The following is a 26,050-nucleotide window of genomic DNA, read 5'->3' as shown; positions in this document are numbered from 1 at the left end:
ATGCTGGAAAGGGAGCCTGTGGTTTACTTTTAGAACTTAACATTCGTATTAGACTGAAACAACTGTGAGTACATTTTATAAAATAAAGCTTTGAAAGCAAAGGTTTTTGTAATTAATGTTAGAGGACCAACATTCTCTACTTCTATCCAGGATATTCTCATATACGTAATTCTGAGATGTATTCTCATTTTACAGTAATAAAATTGAGAGAAGTTAAGTGACTTACCTGAATTAATACCACAAGTGATTGGCAGAAGTAGGATTCAGTTCACATCTATCTGACCCCAAAGGTCATGCCTTTTCTAATACTATTTGTCATCTTTTGCTATTTTCCATGTCTTTCTTTTAACTCAGTTTTAAGTGGGATTTTAATTAGTTTGTGGGGGCACAGAATCGGAGTTCTGGATTGTGGAACAATTGGATGTTTGAATTAAACTGTGGAGGTAATAAAGGATAATTGTATAATGGAAAAATGAAGCTGTGAAAAATCTTTGTCTTTCATTCTCCATTTTCTCGGCAAATAAAGACCCTACTCTAGATCATATAGAATACTTCTACCCGATATATAATAGATTTCATTATGGTAGTTGCATTTTCTTGAGCTAATTTAGTAAATCTTTCATAGAGTGAGAAACCCATTTTTCTCAATTATAATTTGGGGTAATGAGGACAAAAATAAAGACAGGGTATAAAAATTAATAATGTTTACTTACCATTTTATTTACCAAGACAATTGGGTGCAATTTAGAAGGCAGCTTTTCTAATTTGTTACCTCCTCCTCTCTTTCTCCAAACTTTAATCCTATCCTTTAGTATCCTCACATTGTTGGTTATTTACTTCTTTTTGGTAAAGGTATATTGTGGAAAATAGTAGAGAACTTTGAAAGCATTAATGATTTGCAAGATCTGATCACCGTATTTTCTGGCGTGTAAAACGACTTTTGAAACGAAAAAAAGTCAACCGGGCTTTTTCAGTGGTCTGAATTCAGGTCTCAGCAGAGGGAACAGAGAAAGGAGGACGGATAGAAAGCACCTCACTTGGAATTCTAGGATGACACTATACCACCACCCTAGCAGGCTTTTTACTAGAACACAGTGTAGCTTCGGGTATAGAACATGTATAATTTGCATGCATAAAAAGCCTGCTTGGATTGGCCAGAGTCAGAGAGGCGGTCTATTAAAAAAAGAACTGGTGTTGCCGCGGAAGTGGGGGGTAGTCTTATACAGCGAATAAAGGCCTAAACCTATGTTTTAACTGTAAAATTAGGGGGTCGTCTTATACGCCGGAAAATACGGTTCTCTTGTATTACTTATAAATCTTCAGAGAGAAACGGAAATCTATAGTTATACTTGTGGCTCCTTAAATTGTCTGATGCCTTTGATTTTCATTTTAATATTAATTGCTGTGCATACTGGACACAATATTTTATTATAATTGCTTAAACTGTACACTTAATCCTCTGCTACAAATACCAGGGTAATAATGATTTTTTTAGAGCACAGGAAGATATTTCTCATTATGCATATTTATAATTTTAATTTGGGGAATAAAATTGTCTTCAGAAATATATGAAATACTTTAATCTCAAGTATAAAAAAATGATAGCAAACAAGCCAGTACTAATTAGGATGTTTAATTTTGAAATGCATAAAGTGTTTTTTTAAATATATTGATTTTTTTTTTACAGAGAGGAAGGGAGAGGGATAGAGAGTTAGAAACATGGATGAGACAGAAACATCGATCAGCTGCCTCATTCACACCCCCCACTAGGGATGTGCTTGCAACCAAGGTACATGCCCTTGACCGGAATCGAACCTGGGACCTCTCAGTCCACAGGCTGACGCTCTATCCACTGAGCCAAACTGGTTTCGGCAAAATGCATAAAGTTTTTTATCTTATGCTCTTATTAAAAGATAAGATTAATTAGGAGTCATGAAACTTAAAATTTAGGTTTTAAATTGTATCTTTTTTCTGTACTTAACATTCTGTACTAAAACAGTTTAGTATGGAAATAGTAAAAATAGTAGCTTCTATTGGGGTGGGGAGAGGAAACAAGACTAAGAAGGTAGGTTCAAAAGCAAAAATTTATTCTTGAGGTTTTGCTAGGCTTATTTTCATAAGAGTAGATAATATTGTGTTACTTAGGTAAAAATATTAAATCCTAACCAAAAAATATGAAAACATAACTTGTATATTAAGGCTTTATATTTTTAAAAGTTAAGAAAAGGGGAGGACAAACTATTAAAAATATAGAGCAGTAAGATGCTAGTATAGGCCAGAAAATATAAATGGAGAAGGTTTTTGTAATTAATGTTAGAGGACCAACATGAAAACATAACTTGTATATTAAGTTGTATATTAAGTTGAACTGCCTTCAGTTCAAACTTCATCTTTTAAAGGTATTCTTTACTAGAGCCAGTAAAAGGGAATGAATTGGGGTGCAAAAGGAAAAAAGGAAGGAAGTGACCAATGGTGAAGTAGAAGAGTGAGGTTGCAGGATCCTCCAGAATGAACTCTGGGCCTCACCTTAGAGACTGTCCCAGAAAGACAGCTGGAAATTGTAGGCAAACGGTGGGGTAAGGCCCTCCTGCTCGGTCAGACCTCTCTTCCAGCCTCAGAGTGAACTTTGTAAGCTGCAGAACTGACAAGGTTCCTGCCCTGCTTAAGACACTTACAGACGCCTGACTCTTTGATCATGCTGGGAAGACCCAAGAAGGAACAGCAGCTTACCTAAAGGGACACTATTTGTTATACAAGTTATGTTTTCATGTTGACAGGTACTTGTGAACATCAATGTGAATCCCAATGTAGGGTTTTCTGAATCACCATTGATCAACTCTGATAACAAACAGATTGAGAAGTGATACTATTGATAATAAAGTACTTTGAGAAGTAGTGTAATATGCTGAATAAATAGATGGTATATAAATTTAAAATAAAAATCTGTTTTGAAAGTAGGCTGTTGCCACCCAGGAGCAGGCCTCTGTGGCCTACAGCTTCTTTGCAGGCAACCAGTTACCTGTGGAGATATCCAGAGACAGGCTCTGAGACTGAAGAGAGCAAGAGAAAGACTGGTTATGGCTTTGAGGATAGATAGGCTGGCCAGGGAGGCAGAGAGCTAGGAGCCAAGAAGAATGTTTTGATTTCATACAAATCTGATTTCATTGCTATTATATCTCAAAAAAAAAAAAAAAAAAGAAAGAAAGAAAGAAAGAAAGAAAGAAAGAAAGAAAGAAAGAAAGAAAGAAAGAAAGAAAGGAGGCTGTTGCCATTGAAGTAAACTGAGTAGAAAAACAAATTGAAGAAGGCATTAGACAATTCTAGGGAGGCAATTAGGCTTCAGGAATTTTTATGGAAAGAGAAGTCAATTAGATGCTTAGAGCTTTTACCATCTGGGTGGATGGTGTAATATTTCAGTTAATCTAAACATCTAGAGTTGTGACTATTTCAAGTGAGAGCTTATAGCCTAAATGGCTTTTATTGACTCTGATTTTTCTATTTATATGGATAGAGTCCATGTAACCTGGGGGTATAGTATCTCAGTGTTAGTCTACAAATGAATAGATTTATCCCTTTGTACCTAACATACATGAAGTTGGCAAATATAAATGTCTGCTGTTTTTCTCTAAACATTCTTATAAAGTCAATAAGCCATTGTACTATTGTTCAAAGTAGTTTTATTTCATTGAAAACATTGAAGTGAAAACTTTATTATTATTTTTTGTTTGTTTTAAATATTCTTAAAACTGGCTAGTTAAGTCCTAGAAAAACACAAGACTATTATTTTTACTAGAGCAGATAACCAAGCTAAGGAAATAGGGGGTTTCAAAATTTTTATAGATAATACTTTATAATAGGCTTTTTTCTTGCTGATATAACTAACATTTATTTTCTGTTTATTTTTAAGACGAGCAAAAATCAAATTAAAGTAGATCTTGTAGATGAGAATTTTACAGAATTAAGAGGAGAAATAGCAGGACCTCCAGACACACCATATGAAGGCAAGTACTTTTTTCTGTATCAAAATATTGTGCGTATTAGAACTTGTCTGAAACATTAAATCAGAATAACTTAAGCATATATTATAAATTAAATGGGAGGTAATTTCATTTGGCTTAGGACACATGTGTCAAACACAAGGCCCGCGGGCCAAATCCGTCCCACCAGGCCTTGCAATGTGGCCCGAACCGTGCTGTCATCACTGCACTCCGCTGCGTTTCCATCACAATGACAGTTTATGACTGTTCAGTAAACCATTCGGCCCATGATTTAGGCTGGATTTTAGATTTTGGCCCCTTCTCTGATTGAGTTCGACACCCCTAGCTTAGGATATATAGCAATTTTTAAATAATAAAAATAGATACTTATCTGGACTTATTTTTCTTACTGAATTTTAGCTAATTTTTTTATTTTCCAAAAATAGATTCAGTAGAGTCAAGTTACAGCTTATATAGGTTAGAATTTAATAGTATAAAGCATATCTGTTAAGCATCTAACTTATATGGACTATAGACTTTCAGTTACCCTTCCATATGGTGTCTATAACAAACCTTGCCTTAAATTTCTGACTGATAAAAATACTTATATATTTTTAAAATTCCTCTCCCCTGTTTGTCATTGAGCATTTCATTCACGTATGTCTTCTTATAAGCTGTATTACAAATATTTGATTTTCATAATTCAGGAAAGCTTTTCGTGATTGTTTCAAGATACATAAAAAAGAAAGGAGGCAGCTTTGCTGAATTTTATGTTCACAGACTAAGTCTCTAGCTATTTTAGACCATGAAATTGGGTGGTAAGATACAAAAAGCATTATAGCTTTTTACAATATTTCTTCATTAGGCAAATCTTCAGTAATGAATATAAGTTTGGGTTATGTAGCATAACCAAGGTTCTTGCATATAATAGGCATTTAAATACTTATAGAAATCATATAACAATTTGTAGTATTAACACTTACTGAGTTTTTACTGTTAGAGTTTTACATGTATTTTTTTCATTCAGTTTTTACAACAAATCTTATAAGGTAAGTACAGTTGTCAATGTTTCATAGATGAAGAAACACCTTAAGCTCAGAGAAGTAACTTGTCTAAAGTCATCTGAGTGGCACAGCTGGGATTTCAGTCTCAGCCTTTGACTTCAAAGCATATATTTCTCATCACTTTTCTGTTTTTTTAAGTAAATCAGGATTGACTGAATATTAGAAGTGGTGATTTTGCCTATTTTAAATGTCGTGGTTCTATAATCCTATAATGAACATTTACTCCAAATTTTTTCAGAAGAATGTAGTATACTAGAATATTTTATTTTATATTTATTTTATTTCAAATTTTAAAGACCCTAAAAATGTCTTTACCAAATCTTAAATAATAATTTTTTTTTTATGGTTCATATGAGTCATTTTTAGATATTTAAATTTTTATATTATTCATTGAGTGTCTCCTTATATTGCCAGGCCTCATTCAGATGCTTTCATGGAAGCTATTCATTTAGTCCTTTTGACAATCATTAAATAATAGATCTTTGTTATCTTATAAAAATCAGGTTCTTTTCTTAATAGCAGGTGTTGTATGTAATGATATATAGTTGGTCCTGCATATCTCCAGGTTCTACATCTGTGAATCCAACCAACTTCAGATGAAAGTATTTGAGGAAGGAGGATGTTACATTTTGCTGATGTATATTAATGTAGTTAGATATATGGTGGTTGTATAGGCTTTTTTCTTGTCATTATTCCCTGAACAATATAAATATACTGTAACAACTATTTACATAACATTTACATTGCATTAGATATTATAAGTAATCTAGAGATGATTAAAGCATATGGGACGATATGCATAGGTTATATGAAAATACTATATCATTCAACGTAAGGGACCTGAACATCTGTGAATTTTGGAAGTTTGTCTAGAATTAATCCCTTGCAGATATTGAAGGACGACTGTACTAGCTTCTTCCTGAAGGCAGACATTATAAATATTCTTGAATTACTCTTTTTAGGTTCAGATGTTTTAAAGATAATAGGGCAGTAACATCATTCTAGAGTTCTTTTTAGTTGGCTACATATAAACAAGGTACTTCCTGAATTAAATGGCAGAATGTTCTCTACTTTCTTGGCAATCCTTAAGAGAGGTATATAATTTAAAAAATTGGAACATAGACACTATTTGTAAGATGATTAAATTATAAATATAACATTCTTTGCTAATTAGAAACAAGTTTGGTGGTTTTTAAGTGCTTATTTCCACAGCTGCCACTATATGAGACATTAATATTTGATGAGATTAATTTTAATGTTTTTGGGGTATATATTTAAGATAGATAAATTTAAATTGTATTTTTATATAAAATTTGCAGAGAAATATTAACTTTGTTTAGGAAAAGCATATTCAAAGGCATAAACATATACTCCTTTTTAAAATTTAATATATTTTATTGGTTTTTACAGGGAGGAAGGGAGAAGGATAGAGTTAGAAACATCTATGAGAGAGAAACGTCAACCAGTTGCGCGCGCACACACACACACACACACACACACACACACCACTGGGGATGTGTACACACACACAAACACACACACACACCCCCCACTGGGGATGTGTACACACACACAAACACACACACACACACACACACACACACACACACACCACTGGGGATGTGTCTGCAACCAAGGTACATGCCCCTGACTGGAATAGAACTTGGGACCCTTCAGTCCACAGGCCAAGGCTCTATCCTGAGCAAAACCAGTCAGGGCAACATATACTACTTTTTAAAAATATATAAACATGGTTAAATAGTTAGATAATATTTATTGTGGGGCTTTTAACTAGTTTTTGAGATTTTTTTTTTTAGCTAAGGCAAAAATTTACCTGTGGGGCGTTAAATTGTTTATAATCATTATTAAATAATGAGGTAGCTATTTTATGCAGTGTTAAAAGTAATCAGATTGAGAAGTAGAACACCCATGGGAAAATTACAGTATTACACATGTTACTTAATTCTCATTTCATAATGGCTCAGTGGGAAAGGAACAATTTAGTTCTTGAGCCTTTTTCCTTAAGAGTTGTTTTGAATTTATGGAATTGTTGATTTTTAAAAAAAATCTCATCACATTCCATTCATTTGGATTAAGTTGAATATAAAAGTGATAAAATTTTATTATTAAAAGTTAATAACAAAAATAAAATGTTTTATAGGGAAACTTATTGTAATATGAATAATGTAGTTATAAAGCTCCCTTAATTGTGTTGCTCTGGTGTATACCAAATAATGCTATGATTAGATATTGAAAGTTATCGGGTAATAATTCAGGACAAAAAATAATTCAAGACAGCATATTAATAGGACGTGGAATAGAAATAGGATTGGGGAGTCTAGGATTCAGCATTATTTATATATAAAGTAAGTTTCTTAGGAAAGAAAAAGAATCTGCATATTCTTCAGGCAAGATTTATTATGCCTGTATTTGAAGCTAGCATTTATAACTGAACATAAAGAGTTATCTTTGTATTCACAAAATTTCTCCTATTACTCGTCTATCTTAATTTTTGTTCCTTTTGTTTTGACTACTTTCCTATATATTTCACTGCTGCCATATGCTCTATGATTCAGGCATCTAGTTCAACTCATGTATCAGTCACTTTGGGACTCTATTAAAAAGAATTAGCAAGAAAAGAAGAATTGGAACCAAAAAGGGTTTGAAGAAACAGGAACCAAGTGGATTGCTTTTATTTTTCCCAGATTCACATTTACCTACCTATTTCTAACAGTGGAGGAGTATTTGAGAGAATTTATGATATACTGAGAGTTGAATGTATGGAATTTTGAAGTTAATATTGCTCCTAGCACATAGTTTTTATTTTACTTTTTGAAAAAAATATATTTTATATTGATTTCAGAGAGGAAGGGAAAGGGAGAGAGAGAAAACATCAGTGATGAGAAAGAATCATTGATCTGCTGCCTCATGCATGCCCCCCTTTTGGGGATTAAGCCTGAAACCCGGGCATGTGCCCTTGACTGGAATCGAACTCAGGACTCCGAGTCCACAGGCTGATGCTCTATCTGCTGAGCCAAACCAGCTAGGGCTTTTTATTATGGAAAATTTCAGATATCTATAGAAGAAGGTAGATGGTATAATGAATTCTCCATATATTCACCGGCCAGCTTTAAAGGCTTTCAACTCATGGCCAGTCTTTGATCTGATCATTCCGTGATTATTTGAAGCAAATCCCAGGTATAGTTTCATATGTAAATATTCTGGTAGCACAAGGTTTTTTTTTTGGGTTTTTTTTGCTATATTTTTGAATAGTTACTGTTGTATTTTAATGGGTCTTAGAATTAGGTTCTATAGAGTTAATATTCAAATCTAGCTTCTCATTCAAGTGCAAGGTTTTCCCCTTCAGAGTTTCCTGAGAGGCTGTTATTCTCCCAGGTATGGGAAGCTAGATAAACTTTTTAAAATATGTATTTAGCTGCTAATTGCTCAATATAACTTCAAAACAGAATATTGCCTTCTTAGAACTATCTCTTTGTAAACCTCTGCATTTTGTACACCTATTTAGAGACAAAAGTTTTTGTCTTTAGGCATACCTGTTACTGTTGAATTTTATTTTGAAAATATAGCAAGCAATGTTATTTAATTTAGGACACAAGTTAAAAATTTTAGACATTTTTGCTTATGAGAGAACCAGCTAGAAGTAGACTTTTTTCCGTTTATGGCATAATCTATATATCCTTTACCTCTATGCCATCTGTGCCTTTATACCTCCCTGCTTTCTATTTTTCTTTTTTCCACTATTTAACATCTCTTGTCAGTGTGGACTAAGAAGAAACAAAGGAGACAGGGTGTATATTGTATAATTATCCCAATCAAATCTTTGGCATTGGATTGTCTGGATTTAATGTATTTATCTATGTCTAGCCCTATTATTCACTAATAAGCTAATATAGTTGTATAAAATGGGTATTCTGTATGCTTTAAATTTTAAAAATTGTGCTTTTGATTATATCCTTTTTTGGTTGCAACTTTAAAATTAGTTTGTTGTAATTGAATATAAAATACTACATGGTTTGAAATTTCTACCACTATATTTGTTTTATATGTTCAGATGAGCAGTGTTCCTAACTTTCTGTTCTCCCCATTTTTTAGGAGGAAGATATCAACTGGAGATAAAAATACCAGAAACATATCCATTTAATCCCCCTAAGGTATTGTAAGCCTATTTTTGTACATGAACTTCTAAAATATTTCTCTTGGCCCACTTAATTAATAACATATATTTTAGTGCTTATTAAAATTAGAATGTTTTGAGTTATTCACTATGAAAATTTAATGTGGACAAGATTTCAGATAATGGAAGACAGCTTCTAGAATTATGATGAAAAGCAAGCTTACTCAGGCATCTAATAATGGCTCTAGGCTGGAATAATAGGATGTGCTAATAATAACAGTTATTAGCAGTTACATTAAATGGCTTAAATTCTAGGTCTGGAAAAACTTGGTGTTCCAAGATGTAGAGAACTCACACAAATTTTTTTTTTCATTTCTTTTTCATTATTATTATTATTATTATTATTATTATTATAAAAGTAGTTTGTTTTTTGTACAGGAAAGTTATATATTGAAGTACAAAGAAAAATAGAAAACAAAATTTCTATATGACCACTTAGAGATGTTCACTGTTTTTATCTTTTATGTTTGTGACCTAGTTCACTGAGCCTCACCAACTGGGCAAAGTTGATTTTTTAAATTTCTTTTTATTTTATTATGTATTGGTTTTGGGTGTATAGTTTAATGATTAGGCAATCATATACTTTACATAGTGTTCCCCTCTATATTTCCAGTACCTCAAATGGCACCATAGGTTTTCTAATTTTTTGTTGTGATTATTGTTAATCCTTATGCAAGGATATTTTTCCATTGAGTTTTTTTTTTAATATATATTTTTATTGATGTAAAAATAGGCACTCTTTTTAAATATGAGGATTTCTTTCTCTTGTAATTCTATTTAAACTATATGTGTTTTATTTCTGTTATTTAAAAACGTGTATGCTTTGTATTTTTAGGTCCGGTTTATCACTAAAATATGGCATCCTAATATTAGTTCTGTCACAGGGGCTATTTGTTTGGATATCCTGAAAGATCAATGGTAAGAGATTTTTCGTTTACCTTCTCTCCCATATGAATTCCAAGACTATATTTGGAGTGTTAAAATGAGTACTGCTTCAAAGCTGAATATACAGAGGTGGGCAAAACTAGATTTATAGTTGTTCATATGGCAAATAATACAATAAATAGCAATTCAAGAATAAGCTGTTTTGCCCTAACCCAGTCGTCAGCAAACTCTTTAGTCAACAGAGCCAAATATCAACAATACAATGATTGAAATTTCTTTTCAGAGCAAATTTTTTAAACTTAAAACTTCTAATGCGTCTTCTTCAAAATAGACTCGCCCAGGCCGTGGTATTTTGTGGAAGAGCCACACTCAAGGGGCCAAAGAGCTGCGTGTGGCTCGTGAGCTGCAGTTTGCTGACCACAGCCCTAACTGGTTTGGCTCAGTGAATAGAGCCTCAGCCTGTGGACTGAAAGATCCTGAGTTCGATTCTGGTCAAGGGCATGTACATTGGTTGCGGGCACATCCTCAGTAGGAGGTATGCAGGAGGCAGCTGATTGATGTTTCTCTCTCATCGATGTTTCTAACTCTATCCTTTTCCCTTCCTCTCTGTAAAATATCATTTAAATAATTTTTTTTAAAAAAGGATAAACTGCCGGGACCGGTTTGGCTCAGTGGATAAAGCGTCGGCCTGCGGACTGAAAGGTCCCGGGTTCGATTCCGGTCAAGGGCATGTACCTTGGTTGCGGGCACATCCCCAGTAGGGGGTGTGCAAGAGGCAGCTGATTGATGATTCTCTCTCATCGATGTTTCTAACTCTCTGTCCCTCTCAATTCCTCTCTGTGTAAAATCAATAAAATATATTAATTTAAAAAAAAAAAAGGATAAACTTTTGCATATGCATAACTGTAAGCCTACTTTTGCCCACTGTGTATTACCATTTCTCTTGTTTGGGCAATGATTTTAAGATTTATGTATTTAAGTAATTGAAAATGTTATAATTGAGATCACAGTCTATATTTTTAATACAAGCTTATTAAGTAATGTCAGATGCTAGCTTACCTCTTGAGAAGTTTTGGACTTCATTTTTTTTTTGGTAAATTTGTTTTTTGTTATTTTGAATGTTTGTTAAAGACTAAAAAGAACGTATTGAAATAATCAGCTCTGACTTAGATGGTGTTACCCAACAAAAATGTGAAAAGTGTTCATTTAGATTTTCAGCTTCCAAGAAGTACCTTTGTAGGTGATATCTTCATTTGCACAGAAATTTATAGTGCTTTCACATATTTTGTCTGATTTGATCTTAACATAGTGTTTTAAGAGTTCTTACTTTGACCCAGGTCTGTGTGGCTCACTTGATTTTGCATTGTCCCATGCCTCTAGAGCACATGTGTCAAACACAAGGCCCGCGGGCCAAATCCGTCCCGCCAGGCCTTGCAATGTGGCCCGCACCGCGCTGTCATCACTGCACTCCGCTGCGTTTCCATCACAATGACAGTTTATGACTGTTCAGTAAACCATTCAGCCCGAGATTTAGGCTGGATTTTAGATTTTGGCCCTTTCTCTGATTGAGTTCGACACCCCTACTCTAGAGGTTTGATTCCTGGTCGAGGCACATGCCTGGGTTTCAGGCTCAATCCCAGTCAGAGGCAGGAGGCAGCTAATCCATGTTTCACTCTCTCCCCTCTCCCCTTTTCCCTCTTTCCCCTTTTCCCTCTCCCTCTCCCTTCCTCTCTTTCTCAAAATCTGTAAGCTTTTTTTTTTTTTTTTTTTTTTAACTTCTTACTCTGGAGTCATTATGTTCAAAATGTTCAAATCTTGGTTCTGCCATTTACTGAACAATGTAGTCTTGAGCAAATCACTTAATCTTTATGCCTTAGTTAATTCATCTGGAAAAAAATATGGGGTTAATACTTCCTTCATAAGGCTGTTGACAGGATGAAGTGAATTGTTTTATGTCTAGGCCTATTCTGAAAATGGATGAAAAGACTAAGAAGTATAAAGAGACATTGGGGCCCAGCTGGTGTTGGTCAGTGGTTAAGTGTGGACCCATGCACAAGGAGGTCACTGGTTCAATTTCCCATCAGGGCATGTGCCCAGGTTGCAGACAAGCAAGGAGCATAAAGACATTGAAGTAACTTCTGTGTTTGATTTGTTAAGGAAGGGAAAGAAAGGAACCTGAACAAGGTGAGACAGGAATGACAACATTCAGTGTATGGGCGATTTGGTTTATTTAGTAACTGGATAAACAGGCAAGAGTTGCTGGTTTTGTTTTGTTTTTTCATTCTAATAGCACATCTGTGTAAGGCTTCCCACTCAGTATATCATCTCCTGGGATCTAGTTTCTTGATCTACATTTCATATTGTTAAACATTGAACAGTGAGAATACATCTGCCTAACTTTATCTTCTGTCTTTCATTTGATTTTTTTGCTTTTTGCAACTTACTGAATTTCTTGGCCCCATTGTTTGTACCTGTAAGGTCATCTCCAAGATCCCTAGCTCTATTGTTCAGTGATATTAATGAATATTTATTTGCAATGTTAAGAGATACCTCCCCTCCTGCCCCCCAACTTGGTTTCCATGATATCAATTCTGTTCCCTTTTCCTATGCTCATTCTCTGACTCCTTAACTGGTTACTCCCTCTCTGGAGCTTTGCATATAAAAATGCCTCAGGACTGCCAAAACTGGTTTGGCTCAATGGATAGAGCATTGGCCTGCGGACTGAAAGGTCCTGGGTTCAATTCTGGTCAAGGGCATGTACCCTGGTTGCAGGCACATTCCCAGTAGGGGATGTGCAAGAGGCAACTGATTGATGACTCTCTTCATCGATGTTTCTAACTCTCTATCCCTCTCTCTCTTCCTCTCTGTAAAAAATCAATAAAATATATTTTACAAAAAATGCTTCAGGACTAAGTCCTAACCTGTGCTCCTTTTCATCAATATTCACTTCCTTGGTAAACTCATCTGATCTCATAACTTCATGGTTTACATACTAGCAACTCACAAATTTATCTTACCTGAACTCCTCTAGGCTTATCTCAAACTTAAACATGTTGGAAACTGAACTGATTGATATTCCCCCTAACCAAAAACTTGGTTCACCCCATCTAAGTTATTAGCAGTTACATCCCCTCGTTTGCTCAGAACAAAGTCTCATCATGGTGGTCCTTAGTTCTTCTTTCTCTGGTACTCTGTACCCTGTCTGTAAGTTCTGTTGGTAGGACTTCCAAAATCTTAGTAGCTTCACTACTACCACCTTGATTCAAGTCACATTACCTCTTGCCTGAATGATTATGGTAGCTGGCCTCACTGCTTCTGACCCTTCCCTGCTCAGGCTCTTCTCAACAAGTGGAATGATAGCCACCTCTTTTAAAATAAATAAAGCTCCAGACTAAAATCTTCCACTAACTTTCTTTGTTGCTCAGAGTTAAGCCAGCAGTCCTACCACCTCTGATTATCTCTCTGTAGATAGCTGAATGATTATGGGATACATATAGACATATAGGGAGAGCTTGAACTTTTGTACCAAAAGACTTTTTATCAACTTTGTCCATTTCATAAGGCAGGTGATATAGCTGAAATGTAGTCTTGTTTGATACCTGTACTAGAGGCCTGGTGCACGAAATTCTGGGACCCCCTCTAGGGATGTCTGACTGCCCTTTCACAATCCAGGACTACTGGCTCCCAACCTGCCTGCCTGATTGCCCCTAACCGCCTCTGTCTGCCAGCCTGATCACCCCCTAACCACTCCCTTGCCAGCCTGATGGACGCCTAACTGCTCCCCTGCTGGCCCGATTGCCCCTAACTGCCCTCCACTGCAGGCCTGATCTCCCTCAACTGCTCTCCCTTGCAGGCCTGGTCCTTCCCAGCTGGCCTGATAGCCCACAACTGCCCTCTCCTGCTGGCCATCTTGTGGCAGCCAACTTGTGTCCACATGGGGGCGGCCATATTGTGTGTTGAAGTGATCATCAATTTGCATATCACCTCTTTATTATATAGGATAATTAAAATATTAAAAGATAGCAAAGACCCATAAGATAAAATAGTTGAGACTGGATATCCATGGGTTTGTTCTCTCCGTGCCCTCTTCAGCTTTATTTATTAATTTTGTTTTCTTTATTGATTAAGGTATTACGTATGTGTCCTTATCTCCCCATTGCCCACCCCACCATCCCCAGCTTTATCTGCACTAATAAAAGAGAAAGATGCATTTGACTCACGATGCCCACCAGCCAAATCAGGTGTGAGTATGCAAATTAACCCAACAAAGATGGCAGGTTTATTTGCATACACAGGCACCAAGCGGCCGGGGGTGGGACAGCTGCTTGCACCAACGACAAGTGGTCTGGATCCCAGGGGTGGGTGTCCTAGGACTCAGGCCATTCAGGAAATTCAGGAATGCCCCCGGCCCCTCCAGGCCTACAGGGGCAGGAACATCCGTTATGTGTTCCCGCCCTGCAGCCACTTGCGTGTATGCTGGCACCAAGCAGCCTGCGTCCTGGGGACAGGTGTCCTCGGGAGCTAGGCCACTCTGAGCCTGTAGGCCCACATGTAGGCACTGAGCGGCCAGGGGCAGGGTGGGAGCATCCCCCAGACCCCGGCACTCATGGTGTGCATGCTAGTGGCTGGGGCCGGGGAAAGGAATGTTCCCTGCAGAAGGGAGCAGACAGCAGACTGGGGGAGACTGCTTGCCCCTGGCCGTGGGCCCCCACAGAAAGCGGAGAACCACGTGAAGCAGACCTAATCTGTCAGTAGGGCATCCCCTGAGGGCTCCCAGATTGGAGAGTGCAGGGTGGGCTGAGGTACACCCCAACGCACCCCTCACCCCTGCACGATTTTGTGCACCAGGCCCCTCATTAAAGTATAATTGACATTTAGTAGGTATCAATGTTTAAGTGTGGATGCTTAGACTTTAGAACTTGAATTTGATGAAAACTGTAGCCTGGCCAGCGTGGCTCAGTCTTTGAGCACCAACCTATGAACTAAGGTATCACAATTCGATTTCCAGTCAGAGCACACATGTCTGGGGTGTGCAAGAGGCAGCTGATCAGTGATTCTCTCGCTCTCTTCCTCTCTAAAATCAATTTCAAAAAAGAGAAAACTATAGGATTGTAATCTTAGGAAAAATAAATTGAATGAATATTAATAATATGGGACAGATATGCTAGAAAGCAGTTTTTCAATCTTGGTCTTCTATTAAAACACTATCCACCCTCAAGTTGCCTAGGGATATTTTCCCATTGATTTTTAGAGAGCGTGGAAGAGAGAGGGAAAGAAAAAGGGAAACATCAGTGTGAGGGGTTCATATCTATTGGTTGCCTCCTGCATGAACCCTGACCTTGGCCACAGAACAGCAGCCCTTGCGGCTTTTGCCTGCCTGGCCCTGCCTCGCTCCTTGCTCTTCGCTCCTCCCCCAGGCTGCTGGTCCCGCCCTACCTCCCTCTCCCACCCTTGAAGCAGCCAGGGTCACTGCTGATCAGGCCCTCCCCCGACACTGCACACAACCTCCTCCTCCTTAACCCCTACTCTTAGTCTATGTGGAAACTATTTTCTGATTTTTTTTTTCCCCCTCACCTATCAGGACTAAAGTGTCTAATTTACCTGAGGAAGAAAATGACAACACATAAAAATTGCTCTCAATGATACTGCCCTTTCGAAGACATGAACAGGCATTAAGAGATTATTTAGATGGTTGATAAGCTCTGCTCAGCATCTTTAATCATCAGGGAAATATAAATTAAAGTCACAATTAGATACCACTACACACTTGTAAATGGTTCTCATGAATTGTTGATACAAATATGGTTTAACCGCCCAACCATTATGTACCAAAGCTAAACATACAACTTCAATATGGCCAGTACCCAGTACCAGTTCCACTCATAGGTATATATCCAAGAGAAATGAGTGCATATGTCCACCAAGAGACTTGTGCAAGAATATTTATAGCAGATTTACTCACATTGGAAATAACCCAAATGTTTATCAACAGGATAACGGATATCTAATGGCTTTATTGTACAGTAAAACACTGTACAGTATAGCAATAGTACGTTGACACAGTCAGCAGGTATGATTCTCATAGACATGCTGAGTGACAAAAGCCAGACAGAAAGAAGTATGCACCATGATTCTGTTTTTAAGAAATTTAAGATGAGTCAAAGCTATTTTATGATGATAAAAATTAGGGCAGTGGTGGGAGTAGGTAAGGATTGCATATGAGAGGTGCACAAGTGAATCTTTAAAAAAGAAATATATGCCAAAACCAGTTTGGCTCAGTGGATAGAGCATCGGTCTGCAGACTGAAGGGTCCCGAGTTTGATTCCAGTCAAGGGCATGAACATTGGTTGCAGGCACATCCCCAATGGGGGTGTGCAGGAGGCAGCTGGTTGATGTTTCTCTCTCATCGATGTTTTTAGCTCTCTATCCCTCTTCCTTTCGCTCTTAAAAAAATCAATAAAATATATTTTAAAAATATATATATATATCTTTAAAGTGTATATAATTATATATATGCTTTATATATATATATAATGATATACAATATATAGATATATACCTATCTATCTATATATATGTATCTCTCCCCCCCCCCTCTCTCTCTCTCTCTCTCTCTCTCTCTCTCTCTCTCTCTCTCTATATATATATATATATATATATATATATATATATATATAATATTATATATAATTGATTGGCCGCCTCTCGCACACCCTCTATTGGGGATCAAGCCCACAACCCTGGGCATATGCCAGGACTGGAAATTGAATTTTGACCTCCTGGTTCATAGGTTGACGTTCAACCGGCTAGGCAGATTTCAAATTTCTTTATTCAACTAATTCTTAATGGTTCATAAATACCTCCCCAACATACTAATTGTTATGAAGCATATTGAAAATGTACAATTTCTCATTGAGATTGTTATAAATTGTATCTAAAGTTATACTTCCAGTTGTTTCTTTCATTTTGAGGGCAAACAATAGAATCCCTTTTAACATGTTCACCTTTAGGTCTTTAACTTCCACTTCATGAAGTGATAAGAAGGTCTATAATGGTTTGTGAGTATCTTCACAATAAAGACACCACAAATAACCAAAGCCAATTTGGCTCAGTGGATAGAGCGTCATCCTGTGGACTGAAAGGTCCCTGGTTTGATTCCTTTCAAGGGCATGTACCTTGGTTGCGGGCACATCCCCTGTGGGGGGTGTGCAAGAGGCAGCTGATCGATGTCTCTCATCGATGTTTCTAACTCTCTATCCCTCTCTCTTCCTCTCTGTAAAAAATCAATAAAATTAAATTAAATTAGAAAAATGAAAAGAAGTTGTGTAGCCGAGACCGGTTTGGCTCAGTAGATAGAGAGCGTTGGCCTGCGGATTGAAGGGTCCCGGGTTTGATTCTGGTCAAGAGCATGTAGCTTGGTTGCGGGCACAACTCCGGTCGGAAGGGGTGTGCAGGAGGCAGCTGATCGATGTTTCTCTGTCATTGATGTTTCTATAATAGCTCTTTATCCCTCTCTCTTCCTCTCTGTAAAAAAAAACAAAACAACAATAAAATATAAAAGAGGAAGGGAAAAAGAACTTGTGTAAACTTTAGGAAATTTTAAAGCTAGTCTAAAGAAGCACTTCTATTTTCCCAGCTCTATTTCAGAAATAGAAATTTCTATTAGATAAGAATATGTAATGTTTTTTAAATCCTATTCTCTTTTTAATATTAGTTTAGCATTTCAGCCAGTTTTTAGCATAACCAGTATTTTCTTACTTCTTTAGCTTCTCTAAAAGAATAAATTAGATTTAATAAAGATTTACTCTGATAACATTTTAAAGAACAACTTGTATAGATTTTTCTCTAATACATAAAATATAGACATACAGATGTGATACTTATTTTATCAGTTAAAATAGCCTTTCTCGCCGAAGCCGTTTTTGCTCAGTGGATGGAGCGTCGGCCTGCGGACTGAAAGGTCCTGGGTTTGATTCCGGTCGAGGGCATGTACCTTGGTTGCCAGCACATCCCCGGTAGGGGGTGTGCAAGAGGCAGCTGATCGATGATTCTCTCTCATCGATGTTTCTAACTCTCTATATCTCTCTTTCTCTCTGTAAAAAAATCAATAAAATATATATATTTTTTGAAAATAGCCTTTCTCAATGAGCTTAATCTATAATGCACTAAAGCAGTATTTCTGAAAGATTATCATACCTCAGACTCACTTGGAGTACCTGTTAAAACACCCCAGAGTTTCTAATTCAGTAGGTCTGGGATAAGGCTGAAAATTTTCATTTCTTAGAAGTTCCCAAGTGCTACCGATGTTATTAGTTGGTGAAAGCATATTTGTTATACTCACTGCCTTAAGACATTATCCATTCTTGGTAATGAGTTATTTTGTCTTCTAAACCAGTGTTTTTCAACCTTTTTTGGGCAAAGGCACACTTGTTTCATGAAAAAAATCACGAGGCACACCACCATTAGAAAATGTTAAAAAATTTAACTCTGTGCCTATATTGACTATATATAAAGTAATTCTCTTGAATAGGAATCAAATAAACACAAAGAAAGTATTTTATAATTACTTTATTATGAAATATTAAGTAAACAAAATAGTGAAAAATTATAAAATTCTTGTCTTGTCTGCACCTACGGCACACCAGGCAACAAGTGTGCCGCGGAACAGCGGTTGAAAAACGCTGTTCTAAACATCCAAGGTGGCATTATTTATATGTTATCCTGGGGAAATTGAGAACACAGTCACTTACTAATTTTCTCTATGTGTGGTTGAAATGAAGACCCCCAACTGAAAAAGAAGTATTTTAGAATGATATAATTAGTGTGGTGAAAATGGGCATATATTTGTTTAATAGTTTCAAGATCTTAAATATTTCACTATTATGCTTACATTTATAAAAATTTCTATATTAATATTTAACAGAAATGCTATGAATCCTTGCTCGTTAGGTAGATACCATTTTCTAGATACATATTTGCTTTATTAATATATTTAGAAGCAAATGAATTTGGCCATTGCTGTGTGAGGTCCTGAAGGTTGGTGACCACTGAATTAAGTGATATATTTTAAGCAAAAACTTGCTCTATTTCAAAATGCTAAGGAATCTTTTCAGACTTTTCTAAGAAAAGTATATTTTATTGATTTTTTTTTTTTTTTTTTTTTTAATAGAGGGGAAGGGAGAGGAGGAGACAGTCAGAAACATTGATGAGAGAGAAACATCAATCAGCCGGTCCTGCACATCCCCCACTGGGGATGTGCCCGTAACCAAGGTACATGCCCTTGACCAGAATTGCACCTGAGATCCTTGTGTCTGCAGGCCGATGCTCTATCCACTGAGCCAAACTGGCTAGGGCCAGACTAAATATTTTGTAATTTTTCTATTTTTTGTTGTTAATCCTCACCCGAGGATTTTTTTTCCCCCATTGAATTTTATAGAGTGGAAGAGTCGGGCAGAGGCAGAGAGAAACATGGTAGACAACATTGATTGGTTGCCTCCCACACTTGTCCCAACCAGGGCCAGGGATCGAGCCTGCAACCGACTTACATGCCCTTGACCAAAATCACAGCCAAATCAGCTAAGGCTCCCATTGATTTTTAAAGACAGAGGAAAGGAGTTAGGGAGGGATAGAGAGAGATTGGTTGCCTCCTGCATGTGCCCTGACCCTGTCCTGGAGATCTCAGATCCGAGAACCATGGCTCTAACCACTGACTCAAACAGGCCAGGCCTTTAATTTAATTTAATTTTTACTATTTATTTTTTTATTGGTTTCATAAAGAAAGGAAGTGGGAGAGATAGAAACATCAGTAATGAGATCATCTGCCTCCTGCACATTCCCCTTCTGGGGATCATTCCCAGAAACCTAGCATGTGGCCTGACCAAAAATGGAACTGTGACCTCCTGGTTCATGGGTTGATGCTCAACCACTGAGCCAGACCTGCTGGGCAAGGCTGTCTTGAAAGTAAAAGAGATGTGCTTGATGATGTCTTATTGTCTTTAGAGTGCCATTGAAACTAAGTTCCCCATGTTAGTATATCACTTTATTTTTAACTTTATGTCTAGAGAAATGGGTAGGAAATGAGTCAGTGGATATAGCTTATCTGAAGATATCAGTAACAAGAAAAAAAACAAAGCTAGTTCAAGACAGTTTGAATTGTCTTAAGAAATAGAATGACCCAGAGAGAGAGAGAGAGAGAGAGAGAGAGAGAGAGAGAGAGAGAGAGACTTCAATGTAAGAAACATCAATCAGCCTTAGCCGGTTTGGCTCAGGGAATAGAGTGTCGGCCTGCAGACCGAAGGTCACGGGTTCGATTCTTCTGGTCATGGGCACATGCCCGGGTGGTAGGCTCAATCCCAGTAGAGGATGTGCAGGAGGCAGCCGACTCATGACTCTCTCATCCTGGATGTTTCTATCTATCACTTCCTCTCACTTACTCTCTGAAATCAATTAACACATTTTTTTAAAAAAAGAAGAAACATCAATCAGCCCTAGCTGGTTTGGCTCAGTGGATAGAGCGTCAGCCCATGGACCGAAGGGCCCCGAGTTAGATTTTGATCAAGGGCACCTACCTCAGTTGCAGGCTTCTCCCTGGCCAGGCCCTGTTCAGGGTGTATGCAGGGTGCGTGTTTGTCTCACATTGATATATCTATCTTTCCCTTTCTCTTCCACTCTCTAAAAAACAATAGAAAAATATCCTCAGGTGAGTATTAAAACCAAAAAGAGATAGAAAGACTGAGTCATTGTAAAGAAAAAAATATGGTACACAAATAATATAATTATAAATTCTATGACTTAATTATATAATTAAGATAAAGCCTGGGCTACTTTTCACTCCAGTAGTTATGTTTTATTCAGAAAACATCTACTTTGCTTTTGTCATGTGGAGCATTCTTTAACTTGATTTTTTTCTATTTTTAATTTTAGGGCAGCAGCAATGACTCTCCGCACGGTATTATTGTCGTTGCAAGCACTATTGGCAGCTGCAGAACCAGATGATCCACAGGATGCAGTAGTAGCAAATCAGGTATGATAGCTGCTCCTTTTGAAAGATGCATCTATACTTACCTGTTAGTCTCTGCGTTAGTGGTTTTCATTGTTAACATATGAGCATACTTCTATCAGACCCAAATTTGGAAATGGTTCTTGCAATAGGTTATTTTGTCAGATATATTAGTGAAAAGTTAATTTCTTCTTTCTTTAATCTGAAAAGATAATTTCTTGATTTTTAACGTATTAGCTTAACACGTTAAGTGCCCTGTCAGTCACCAATGACTGACACTATACTTCCCGTCCGGACGACAAAAGGGGTTGGGTGCTTAACGTGTTAATTGGGATATGGTAGATTTTTTTTTTTTTTAGCATATTATAAAAATTTTCAAACAAATAATGTTAAAAGAATTAGAGTGAACATCCATATACCTACCTAACCTATATTCTATGATTAACATTTGCCTACATGTACTCTATTATAATTATTATCTGATCTTTTTTTTTAATATATATTTTATTGATTTTTTTTTATAGAGAGGAAGGGAGAGGGATAGAGAGTTAGAAACATCAATGAGAGAGAAACACATCAACCAGCTGCCTCTTGCACACCCCCTACTGGGGATGTGCCTGCAACCAATGTACATGCCCTTGACTAGAATCGAACCTGGGACCTTTCAGTCCGCAGACCGACGCCCTATCCACTGAGCCAAACCGGTTTCGGCTATTATCTGATCTTTTAAGAAAGCTTGCCAACTTCTATCTAAACCATTAGGATTGATTTTTCACATAGAAATTTTTTCTTCACTTGATTTCTGAAATAACAGTTCTCTTTTATCTTCATAGTTGTAGTCATTCCTTCTTAGTTCCCACAATTATTTCTCTTCTTTCTATTCCTTTTTAAATATAGTTCCTTGGTTCTGATATATACACTCACTTGGATGATCATATCCACACTGACTTACCATCTGTATATTGATAAAATGTTCATACTAGACCTTTCTCCTGAGCCCAAGAACCAGTTTGGAACTGGATAGCTCTATCTGAATGTCCATGAGTACCTCAGCATAGCATTCCCAAAACTCAATGCAGAATCTTAGAGCCTGCAGACTCGTCTATCTTTCTATGATACATCATCAATGTAGTTAAATATCCAAGTCACAGTTTTGGAATTCTTCTCCAGGTATTTTTTTCTCTTGTTGATTCTCTTCCCAGTATCTGTCTGTCATCATACTTCTCTGGTGCAGCAGTACAGATTTTTTTAATTTTCTCATTTCTAATGCTGTGATAGAACTAACTCCCCTTCCTCAGCCTCTTTCTTCCCCCATGTTCTACATTGATACCGGTTAGCCTTATAAAGTGTAAATCTCATTTTACTTTACTACTAAAAACCTATTTGCTCTATCACCTACTCGGTAAGTCTCAATTTTTTTTTAAAGATTTTTTTTAATTGATTTTAGAAAGGAAAGAAGAGGGAGAAATAGAAACATCAGTGATGAGAGAGAATCATTAATTGGCTGCCTCCTGCACACCCCCCACTGAGGATCGAGCCTGCAACCCGGGCATGTGCCCTTTATTGGATACAAACCTAGGGCCTTTCAGTTCATAGGCCCTCGTTCTGTCCACTGAGCCAAACCGGCTAGTGCAATAAGTCTCAATTCTTGAACTTGCAGAGTTCCTCCATGATTTGAACTATCTACATACCCAGCTTAATTCCCTAAATTCTTATTGTTCCTCAACCTCATGCTTTTTCAAGATGCATTTCTAGCTGAAACCGGTTTGGCTCAGCAGTAGAGCGTCTGCACACTGAAAGGTCCCAGGTTCGATTCCGGTCAAGGGCATGTACGTTGGTTGCGGGCACATCCCTGCTAGGGGGTGTGCATGAGGCAGCTGGTCAATGTCTCTCTCTTATCGACGTTTCTAGCTCTCTTTCTCTCTCCCTTCCTCTCTGTAAAAAATCAATAAAATATATATTTTTTAAAAAGAGATGCATTTCTACATGTCATTTTACCTGATCTGCCATAGGACATTTTTTGTTTGTTTGTAAATCCTCACTCGAGGATAATTTTCCATTGACTTTTAAAGAAGGGCAGGGGGGAGAGGATGGGAAGGAGACACACACACACACACACAGAAACATTGCTCAGAGACAGACAGGCAGGCAGGCAGACAGACATTGGATTGGTTGCCTCCAGAACTGCCTGACTGGGGCCGGGATCGAGACTGTAACTGACATAAGTGCCCTTGATCAAAGTCAAACCCAGGACCTTTTAATCCTCACCCGAGGATTAGAGAGAGAGAAAAGGAGAGAGAGAAACATTGATATGAGAGAGAAGCATTGATCACTTGTCTCCTGTATGCACCCCAAACAGGGATAGAACTCATGCCCTTTTTTTGGTAAAGGATAAAGGATGGCTCTGCCACACCAACCAGGGCTGCCTGATGGAACTTTTCCTCTCAGCAAGTTTCTCTTTTCTCTCAAAGTTGTTCACTCCTTGTTTTATTATATGTATATTCTTGTTAAAATACTCTGTCTCTGAGTGCTTAGAATTACGGTTTTACATGTTATATGTATGTATGTGCTATCTGTTCAGTGTTGGTACTTAGAAGCATAGCCTGAGTCCCAGCTTTGGTTCCTATTTAGTGGTGAGGTGGACTCAAAGATTTCTTCTAGTTCCTAAAACAAGCCAATAATTTGGCTTATTTCCTTGTTAAGAATTAATATTAGAAAATATATTTATCATTAAATATAACAAAATCTCGGTGGTAAAATATTAAAGATGTGTAAAATACTTCTGAAAGAAAGTGAATTCCATAGTTATTTTAATATATTTTATTGATTTTATACAGAGAGGAAGGGAGAGAGATAGTTAGAAACATCGATGAGAGAGAGTCATCGATCAGCTGCCTCTTGCACACCCCCTACTGGGGATATGCCCGCAACCAAGGTACATGCCCTTGACCGGAATCGAACCTGGGACCCTTCAGTCCCCAAGCCGACGCTCTATCCATTGAGCCAAACCGGTCCCGGCTCCACAATTACTTTAAATGTATACTTTGCTTTATTAAATAATGGAATGTTTGAGAATAAATTTACCTCTTTTCAATCCATATAGGAAGTTTTTATCTTTTACAAATGTTGTATGGTAATTTCATAATCATCTCAAAACATGTGATATAAGTTAGGCTTTGTACATGTGTTTTTCTTTTTTAAAAATCTTTATTGTTGATATATGGGGTTTTCTTAAATAGCTATTCACTGATACAGCTCTAGCAAAACAGTAAAGTCCAATTGTGTATTCTAGCTGAGCTGTGGTTAATTAATGTCCATGTTATTTTAAAAACTAGTAATTTTTATTTTTAGAAATTATAATTCTATTTAGTTGTATAATATCTGCCCTACACAGTATTTAGAACCATCTCTAATTAGAAACAATCTCTAAGACCTCACTTGACTTAGCATTAGTTTTCTAATACTTACATTTGTTGAAATTGGAGATCAGAGTTGATAAATGTTATTTGTCTTTGTTTTTCTTTCATCTATATAACTTATGAATTCTAGCTTATAATAATGTTAGTTTGTTTGTAGTAGAGAGTGAATCAACAATATTTAAAACCTACATTAGTTTTATCTAGAAAAAGCAGTTATTAGGCAGTTAGAACTTAGCTAGTTACTACTCTATTGTCATGTCAATCAATTTTTTTTCCTCATGTAGTACAAGCAAAATCCTGAAATGTTCAAACAGACAGCTCGACTCTGGGCACATGTGTATGCTGGAGCACCAGTTTCTAGTCCAGAATACACCAAAAAAATAGAAAACCTATGTGCTATGGGCTTTGATAGGGTAAGTAACATAAAGGCATGCTGATTTTTTTTTTATTTAATATATTTTATTGATTTTGTACAGAGAGGAAGGGAGAGAGATAGAGAGCTAGAAACATCGATGAGAGAGTCATCGATCAGCTGCCTCTTGCACACCCCCTACTGGGGATATGCCCGCAACCAAGGTACATGCCCTTGACCGGAATCGAACCCGGATCCCTTCAGTCCCCAAGCCGACGCTCTATCCACTGAGCCAAACCGGTCTCGGCAAGGCATGGTAATTTTGATATATTCATTGATTTTAAACGATTGCGGCAAATTCTTGGCTGACAGAATTGCTTCAAAAATACTCTAAATTTAGTTTTGATATATGAACTTCTTGTTTTTAAAAATCAGTAATTTTTTTTTTCTTTTTACTCATTCCAGTCATTTGTTTTAGAAGCTTTTTTATGCACAAGTGCAATGCAACATAAAGATTAAAAAAAAACAAAACAAGTTGTGGTTTCTTAATACAAAGGGAGTGATTTAAGATATTTCCTTGAGATTTGATTTTTTTTTTTTTCCCCCTTTTTATTTCTACAGAATGCTGTAATAGTGGCCTTGTCTTCAAAATCATGGGATGTAGAGACTGCAACAGAATTGCTTCTGAGTAACTGAGGCATATTGAGAGAGCTGCTGATATAGTCAAGCTTGTCCCTTCTTGAGGAGCCTCAACATCTGTTATTTTTAGGATTCTGCATAGATTTCTTTTAAACTGGCATTCTTGCCTAATGATGTTATCTAGGCACCATTGGAGACTGAAAAAAAAAACATCCCTGCTCTGTAAATAAAGCTAATTAAACGTCTGTGTAAATTTAAAAAGGGGAAATACTTTAATTTTTTTTTTCCTTAATAGTGTAAAAATTCTTTGAGCTAAGCGAAACCATGGAAAAAACATGCTACTTTAGTATTTAGCAGTGTATCAGAATAGCAAGAGTTTGCTTCAGGGTTTTGTTGAATAATTAAGGTAATATTTTGAGTGTGTCAGGACCATTCAAATTGTTGGTGTTGCATCACAGCTACCTTACCTGTTTTTAACATGGATCCTCTGTGCCTGTGAATTTACTTGCATGCTTGTACT

The 26,050-nt window shown here is 36.9% G+C and overlaps 1 protein-coding gene across 2 annotated transcripts in view; it reads left to right on the top strand.

The window, feature by feature from the left end:
• UBE2K (ubiquitin conjugating enzyme E2 K) overlaps positions 1-25,791 on the top strand; it is a 52,838-nt gene extending 27,047 nt beyond the window's left edge. The window contains exons 1-7 of one of the 2 annotated variants that reach the window (XM_045573316.1): positions 343-443; positions 3,908-4,001; positions 9,155-9,213; positions 10,072-10,154; positions 21,045-21,144; positions 24,824-24,952; positions 25,513-25,791. In XM_045573316.1, coding sequence (XP_045429272.1) covers positions 21,055-21,144; positions 24,824-24,952; positions 25,513-25,587 — 294 coding nt within the window. In that variant the 5' untranslated portion in view covers positions 343-443; positions 3,908-4,001; positions 9,155-9,213; positions 10,072-10,154; positions 21,045-21,054 and the 3' untranslated portion in view covers positions 25,588-25,791. Of the gene's footprint in view, positions 1-342; positions 444-3,907; positions 4,002-9,154; positions 9,214-10,071; positions 10,155-21,044; positions 21,145-24,823; positions 24,953-25,512 lie in introns of those variants that run through there. The other variant, XM_036418282.2, reaches the window with a different exon arrangement.
• Positions 25,792-26,050: the final 259 nt, after the last annotated feature.

This window comes from Pipistrellus kuhlii, unplaced genomic scaffold, assembly GCF_014108245.1.
Source record: "Pipistrellus kuhlii isolate mPipKuh1 unplaced genomic scaffold, mPipKuh1.p scaffold_m20_p_1, whole genome shotgun sequence".
NCBI classification, from domain to species: domain Eukaryota; kingdom Metazoa; phylum Chordata; class Mammalia; order Chiroptera; family Vespertilionidae; genus Pipistrellus; species Pipistrellus kuhlii.
The sequence above is the reverse complement of the archived record's forward strand: the minus strand, read 5'-3'. Positions and strand labels throughout refer to the sequence as shown.